At 58.2% G+C, this 8,007-nt stretch overlaps 1 protein-coding gene across 1 annotated transcript in view; it reads left to right on the top strand.

The window, feature by feature from the left end:
* ATF7 (activating transcription factor 7) overlaps positions 1–8,007 on the top strand; it is a 33,446-nt gene that overhangs the window by 18,258 nt on the left and 7,181 nt on the right. Inside the window, exons 2-6 of the mRNA XM_017729644.1 lie at positions 674–770; positions 3,105–3,223; positions 5,856–5,990; positions 6,688–6,845; positions 7,588–7,687. Coding sequence (XP_017585133.1) covers positions 674–770; positions 3,105–3,223; positions 5,856–5,990; positions 6,688–6,845; positions 7,588–7,687 — 609 coding nt within the window. The remainder of the gene's footprint in view (positions 1–673; positions 771–3,104; positions 3,224–5,855; positions 5,991–6,687; positions 6,846–7,587; positions 7,688–8,007) is intronic.

The following is an 8,007-nucleotide window of genomic DNA, read 5'->3' on the forward strand; positions in this document are numbered from 1 at the left end:
TGCCGCTGCCGCTGCTGCAGCGCTTTTCTAGAAGCAGCCCGGTGCTGCTGGGTGCATAAAAATGCTGCGGTGCCGTGCCCCGGCCGCCGTTTGTCGCAGTCTATTAGGAGAGACGCAATCCATCCTCGGGCTTTATGGGGCTGTGCTTTAACCCCGTCCCTGCCTCGCTCCCCCTCTCCTCAGCCCTCCCTCCCTCCCTCCCTCCCTTTGTCTGCCTTTCCCGTCCCCAAAGCCAGCCCCAAAGCTCTCAAGGGGGATTTTTACCCTCCCCAAACCCTCCCTAAAGGCTGGGGTTTACCCTGCGCATCTCCCCGCAGGTGGAATTCTGGGGTGGGGGAGATGCTCCCCCTCCCACGCGGGGTCGGCTCCGTCCTCACTCTGTAAAAATTCCGGAGTAGTGTTGCCAGGCAGGGGCTGGCTCTGCCTCACCCCACACGGGAAAAGTTGCCCCAATTGCACCAAATTCCCCGGCTCCTCAGCCAGCAACAAAGTGGGAATTTTGGAATTTAGAATTCCGAGCGGCGCGGATCCGCACTTCCATCGCTGCCGCCGCCTCGCTCCATCGCTAAAAAACCCGGATCAGTAGAAATCCTCGCCCCCCACCCTCCAGAACCCCCCCTGAAGGCCTTTCCCTTGGCACCCTGTGCTCCCACCGCCAATTGTTTCATTTCAGAGGTTCACAAACGAGGACCACCTGGCGGTTCATAAACACAAGCATGAGATGACATTGAAATTCGGCCCCGCTCGCACCGACTCCGTCATCATCGCAGGTATGTGCCCGGCCAGCGCCCGGCAAGATTGATGCCAGGGACCAGATGCACTGCAAAACCCATAAAACCTCCTGTGATCTGCATTTAATCAGGGCGAAGGAAAGCCAGAGGCTTCCAGGTTTTTTCTGTTTTTATGGTAGTATCAGGTTTTGTGGGGTTTGGGGGTTTTTTAAATTTCTTTTTTTTTTTTTTTTAAGCTCTCGCCCTTTTTTATTAAAGGCTGGAGGATTTATGGCCAGAAGGGCTTTCACGTTTCTGCTTTGAGGACGATGAACCAAACCTGACAAAGCAGCTTCCCCTCTCAGCCCAGGTGTCAATTTTCCTGAGCTTTTAGGAAGCTGCAGTTCATAAATTAAAGCCCCACCGAGCTCTGCCTTTGTAAAGCTGGGGGGGAAGCCCAAACCCCACAGATTTTTGTCCGGCAGGTTCCAGAGTCCCTCCTGTCCCTTTTGTGTTGCTGCTGGGTGAGGAGGCTGTTGCTGAGAGCAAGGAGAGGGGAAACGCTTCCTGAAGGGTTTTTAAGGGAAAACAAAGCTGCTGCAGGAGCCTGGCGCCTTTTTCCCAGTTTGTGTCCAGCCCAAAGGCGGCGTTGAAGCAGGGAATGGGAATGCAGCTGGTTTCTGGAGGGTTTGGAGTGAGCTGTGGCTGTGGGTAGGAAGCTGCTCCCAGGGACGGGCTCTCGCAGAGGGAGAATTCATTCCCAGTGGGATCATTCCCAGTGGGATCGTTCCGTGGGAGTGATGGTGAGGAGCTGGAGCAGGAGCTGACAGAAACTCAGATTCCTGATGGTCACTTTTGTTTGGGTGCAGCCCTTTGCAGACAGGGAGCACAGCAGGAGGGTCGGTGCTGCTGGATCCGTTCGGGGGCACGTGGGGGTGTGGGACAGAAATGGGGCCAAAATCCCCCGTGAGCCCCACAGCTCCCAGAGCCAGAATTCCTCTCCCTGGTGAGGCATGAGGGGATGGAGCACGTCAGGAACACAAGGAACAGGCTCCGGCCCCTCTCCCAGCTCCCCAGGGCTGGTTCTCAAGGGGCTGCTCTGGGGTGAAACACAAAAACCCCAAACAAAGCCAATTTAACCATGGCCAGTTCAGGACCAGCTAAACCCCCCCAAAGCAGTGCGGGCCCAGCGTGTCTGGCACAGGGAGGGGGGTGTGAGGGCTATAAACCCCTACCGGCTTTGAGCACTGAGATCCGGGCCCGTTATTGCCTGAAATTCCATCTATCCTGGGGTTGCTTTAAGCCACCATTTTGTCTCTGGGATTTCTTGTCCCTCCCCGCTCCCGAGGCTGTGTGGCCGGAGCAGGACCTGGCCGCGGCATAAAGAATCCTTCTTCTGGCAGCAGGGAGAGGGATTTTTGTGGGAACGGGCGCTTGTGGGCGAGGCAGGAGCTGCTGCAGTTCCTGGGGTTCGGCTCGGGGAGGGACAGGACCACAGAGGTTCCAGGCTTTGTTTGTGCAGCAGTGGAAATCTGTGTGGCTCGGAAGGGCATTGCTGAGCAGGGAATGATCCCAAACGAGCCCTGAAAGCTGTTAAACCCCTGGAAAAACAACCTCCTGCAGAGAGATTCGGTTGATGAAGTTCCTGGATTTTATGGATTGGGATCTGGGGGGAAGAGAAGGATGCCCAGAGGGGGATTTTGCTTCAGTGGCAAACGCAGCAGAGGGAGGGTTTGGAGTCTGGCTGCTTCGTGCAGGTCAGGCTGAATCATCCCAGGGATGCTCCTTGTGCTGGAAAATCCTGGTGTTTTTGTGCGGGATGGATCCTTTGGTGGGATTCCAGGCAGAATTCGAGGCTGGCTGGAGCAGGGAGGTTTCCTTGTGCTTTTATGGGCTGGGTGGTGGCCAGAGATATCCTGACTCACCGCGTTAATGTGGTGAACGGTCCCGAGGGGATGGCTGCGGGGGCTGTGAGCATTCCCAGGGAATCTGCCCGGGATTCTGGGATGGGAGCAGGCACGGGGAGGGAAAAGGCTCTGCCTGGCCTGTGGCTGCTCCCGTCAGTTGCTTTCCCCTCTCATCACTCCCCGTTTCTATGATTTCAGGGAGATCAGACTCCCGGTTTTCCGTCCTTGTCCAGCAGAACCCCGGGCTGGGAGGGACGGGAATTCCGCATCCTGGAATTCACAGAAATCCTCGTGCTCCAGTGATTATTTCCATAAACGCCAGAGAAACAAAACCAGCAAGAAGTGACTCTCCCCATTCCAAACTGTCACTTGCTGTCCCCAAGATGACACACATGTGTCCCAGGGCTCCCAGTGAAGGGCTGGGGTGGGTAAAGCGGGGTTTTTTGGGCTCTCCCTGAGCAATTCTTGGTGTTCCAACCCAAACCAGATCAGACTCCGACCCCGACTCGGTTCCTGAAGAACTGTGAGGAGGTGGGACTCTTCAACGAGCTGGCGAGTTCCTTCGAGCACGAGTTCAAGAAAGCTGCTGAGGATGATGAAAAAAAGGCAAGAGGCCAAGGCCTGGGGCTGTGACAGCATTGGGAGCAAACTGGGAGGACTGGGAGGGACTGGGGGCTGCTCTCGTGAAAGGCACAGCCCTTGGGTAGAGCTTGCCTGCGTGTGTGGGGCTTTATTTTTGTAACTCGGGTGACTTTGGCTGCTTTTCCCACTGGTCCGAGGCCTGCAGAGAGCAGATTTAATAGTTTATTATTCCTCTGGCTTTTCACTTCAGAAAAAAGGGGGAAAAACAGGGAGGAGAATACCCAAAATACCTCACACCTTGGGAAGGAGCCGCGGGACACTGGGAGCGCTCGGGATGGGAGCAAAATCCCCTCTGCAGCCTCCCCGAGGGCCGAGATCCAAAGGGACGATGCCTTTGAGGGGCAGCCACAGGGAAAGGAGCGGACCTTGGGCATTTCCAGCGCGTCTGGAGCGAGGAGTCTCATGGAAAAGAGCAGCTTTTCCTAACAAAGAGCTCTCTCCTCCGCCAGCGCCATCGATCCCGGCTGCCCCCGCAGCCCGGCGAGCGCCAGGGGCTGAAGGACAACGGGATCTCATCAGAAAGCAGCTAATTAAGGACATTTCCAACCCCCGCGCCCCTCCCCGTGCCGTGCCGGGCTCCGAGCAGCAGCAGATGCGTGCTGGGCTCTCAGCCTGGCACACACATTTACTAAATTGATGTATGTCCGTACATACGCTCGCAGTCAGCGGCGCTGCTCGGAAATAAACTGCGGGAGCCGAGCCGCGTAAATCTTCCCGAGATGGGGAACGGAGGAATTCAGAATTAAAACTGAAACCTGGCTTCCCACCCGCGGCCCCCCCTCGCCAATAACAGGCTCTTTAAACCGAAATTGATCTCTCTCATTGGTATGCGGCGGCTGCTCGCCGCTCCTGCCCTTTGTTCTGGAGGCGAAGGGAACGGGGAAGGGGCTGCAAGGAAGGAGCGGCCGCCGGGGGGTTTCAGACGTGGAATTGCCGAGCAGCCCCGGGGAGACCACCCAGCTCCTGGGCCCTCCTAAGCCGCAGCCGCCGCTGCAGCCCCTGGTGTGCTCCTGGGATTGGCTTTAGAATGGTTCAGCCTAAATATTCCTAAATATTCCTAAATATTCCTAAATATTCCTAAATATTCCTAAATATTCCTAAATATTCCTTGCGCGTGCAGCTCGGGGGGTGTCGGCAGTTAGGGAAAGGATTATCCCTCCTCAAACCCCCTGTGCAGGCGAGATCAGCTGGTCACTGCCCGGCCCTGGCCGGAGCTGAGCTTCCAGCATCCAGTTCTGCGTTTGTCCTCCCTTTTCCAAGGGTGGTCTCGCACCAGCGCCGTTAATTAAAAACACCGGCGCAGCGGGAGCTTCCCCGGAGGCGCTTTAAGCGGTTTGAAACTTTCCTGCATGTTAATCCCGGCTCCTTTGTAATTGCCGGAGCAGCGTCCGTGCTTTAAAAGGGCAGGTAAATGGTTATTGCTGCGCCTACCGCGAGCGGAGCGCCCGCGGAAACCGGGGAAGGGCAGAGGGGCTGCGGCTGCAGCCCCCCCTGGAACACCCCAAACTGAGGGGCTGGAACTTCACCCCATTCTAAAACATCCCAAGTGGAGGCCCTGGAGCTTCAGCCCCATAAGAGACCCCAAACTGAGGGGCTGGGGTCTCACTCTGCTCTAAACCATCCACCTTTACCCTTTTACTGCAGTTTTGCTTCCCTGGGAGGACTCCCAGAGCAACAGGAGGAGGTTTAGGGGCGATGCCAGGACAGAGCGTCCGTGGCCAGGCAGGGAAGAGGAGCACTGGGATGGATGGATGGATGGATGGATGGATGGATGGATGGATGGATGGAGCAGGGATGGATGGAGCAGGGATGGATGGAGAACAGGCTGGACAAGCAGCTGTCAGGGCTGATTTAGGGACAGTTTCTCCTCCTGGACAGGAGGAGGGACCGGGTGATGTGCAGGGTCTGCTGCAGCATCCTTGCTCTGCCACTCTCCCTGCTCTTCCTCCCCCCCGGCCTGGGACGGGGACAGACCCCTCAGTTCAGTTGTCCCCTGGCCTTGTCCCCCTGCCCTTTCCCTGTCCCCTGCAGGTTGCTAACTGGTTCCACTGGGGCACGTGGCGCTGCTGGATCCCAGGGTGGTGGCAAGTGGCCAAGTCCAGGCATATGGTTGGGTTTTATTTTAATGGGGCGCTCATAGATATTTAATAACTTGCATGGCTCTTTGTTTGCTTTTGATAATCGGGTAATAAAATAATTCAGGCTGATTTATACAATGTTTTACAGCTCTTCTGTGAATGAAAGTGCCTCCTGTAACTCGCAGGCATTTGGCTTGGGTACCTGTTCTCCTTAGCAGGGCCCTTTTTATACCAAAAAATCACAGTAACAACCCACGGAGAAGTCGTGTGTGTTACTGAGAACCCACAAACCGCTGCCATCTGGGGCTGCCTGTTGTTCCTGGGCCTCCATCTCCATTTGCCGGGGCTGGAGCAGCCCCACTCTCTGCCTCGGGCTCCCAGATGCTGCTTCAGTACAAATAAATAATAATAATTTGGCAAGAGCTCGGGGCTGGAGCCTCTTCCTCGGGGGCAGCAGCCGAACATTTCGCGAACAACGCGAGCTGATTGTCCTTTGCATCCGTGCCCGCTTCCCGCAGAGCTCCGGAGCCCTGGACATGTCCCTGCCCTCCACTCCGGACATCAAGATCAAGGAGGAGGAGCCGGTGGAGGGGGACTCGTCCCCGCCGGACAGCCCCGCGTCCCGGCCGCGCTCGCCCCAGCACAAGGACAAGGTGGGGCTGTCCTCAGGGGGGTGGTGGAGCCCCTTTGCCGTGTGCGGCCGAGTGTGGGGCCAGCGCCTGAGCTCGCAGGAGGGAGGCCTGAGCTGGGCTTTTTAGGGGTCTGAGTTGGGCTTTTTTTGAGGCCTGAATTGGGCTTTTTTGGGGCCTGAGCTGAGCTCTTTGAGGCCTGAGCTGGGCTCTTTGAGGCCTGATTTTCCCCTGGTTTGAGAAAGAAAGACCAAAGCTGGTTGGCCAAAATCCACCTAAAATCTCCTGGAGGGTTTGACTGGTGCACAAAGCCTTGCTCTTCCTCCTGGGAATGCTGTCCCACACCAGAACATCTCCCAGCCCAGCTCCCCGTGTCCCTGGGGACCGGGCATTCACAGCAGCTGAGTCCGGGTGACAATTCCAACACCTGAGTGACATCCCAGCCCGAAATTCAGAGAGGGGAATTATCCAGAGTGGGAACTCCTGTGCCCTGCTCCCTGCACCGACGTCGGGGGAATCAGGGAAGGGCAGAGGGGCTGGAGCTTCATCCTGAGCTGAGGGGCTGGAGCTTCACCCCTCCAAAACCGTGTCGCTTGGGTGACGTGCTCCCCTCAGCTTCCGTGACAGAGATGCCGGAATTTTTTCAGGCTCCAGGAGGAAGAGTCATGGCGGTGATGATGAGCTGGTAATTAACCGCTCCATTTTGTGTTCTGCCCCGCAGGAGGGCCCCTCCAAGCCCGTGATCCTTTCCACGCCCACCCCCACCATCGTGCGGCCCGGCTCGCTGCCGCTGCACCTGGGCTACGACCCCCTGCACCCCACGCTGCCGTCCCCCACCTCCGTCATCACCCAGGCCCCCCCCTCCAACCGACAGCTGGGGTGAGTACGGGCAGGGAGCATTCCCTGGGGCAGGAATTTGATCCCTGAACAAATTCCCTGAGCGCCAGAAGCGGAGGAGCCGCCGCGGCTGCAGCAGGGGCTCCTCACGGCTCCTCACGCTCCGTCTGCAGCAGCACCGTGGGGTGGGAGTGCAGGAGGCAGGAACTAATTGTCCTGGAGTAAGGAAACGAGGCAGAACTCAGTGAAACGAAGCAAAACTCACCGTGGGGAGAGATGAAAGCGCTCCCTGAGCTCGGCACGGCGCTGGCTGGCGGCGCCTGGCAGAGCCCGGCGAGCGGCGGCGGCGGCAGGGAATTGTCTGGAGCTGGAATGGCTCCGGGATTGTCTGGGGCAGCTGCGTGGTGCCCCTGAAGTGTCACCTCTGAGCCGCTGGCCTTGCCTCGGGGGCTGTTTGCCCTGGCACGGCTCAGGACCTGCTCCTGGTGGCCCATGGGGCTCCGGAGGCTGCGGTTCTGAGCTGCCAGGATCCTGAACAGAAGGGAAGGGGCCTGAGGATGCAGGATCAGGGATCACATCACCCTGAGCCCTCAGGAGGTGCCTGTTGAGCCCTGCCTGTGTTTGCTGTCAGGCTGCTGCCCCTCCCTCTCCCCTCTGGCCCCCCCCTTCGTACCCTGCTCAGAAATGGGGAAACAAACCCAAATCCACCAACTGGATTCCGTTCCTGGGGCTGCTGGGCCTCCGTAAACCTGGAAGATAACCCAGGCATTGTTTGTTGCTGCAGGTCTCCCACCGGCTCCCTCCCGCTCGTCGTGCAGCTCGCCAACGGCCAGACCATGCCCGTGCTCCCCGGCCCCCCCGTGCAGATGCCTTCTGTCATTTCGGTGAGAGAAGCTTCCAGAGCTCCCAGCGCGTCCCTGCACGGAGCAGGAACGGGCCGTGCCCCCGCCAGGCACACACAGGCACTGCCATTCCGTGAACACTCCAATCTCTCCCCCTCCGAGCGAGATAAGGCTGCAGGAGGAGGAGGAGGAGGAGGAGGAGGAGGGAGAGGAGGGGCAGCTCTGGCAGGGCAGCAATAACGTGCGGATCACACCAGAGGGCAATAAGTTTGGAAAAATCCAGCCCCGTGCCCGCACAGATGGCTGGCGCCGCCGGTCCGGGGCTGGAGCTGCAGGGTCCCCGCTTAGCTGCTTCCACTTGG

This window comes from Corvus brachyrhynchos, unplaced genomic scaffold (assembly GCF_000691975.1).
Source record: "Corvus brachyrhynchos isolate BGI_N302 unplaced genomic scaffold, ASM69197v1 scaffold830, whole genome shotgun sequence".
NCBI lineage: Eukaryota > Metazoa > Chordata > Aves > Passeriformes > Corvidae > Corvus > Corvus brachyrhynchos.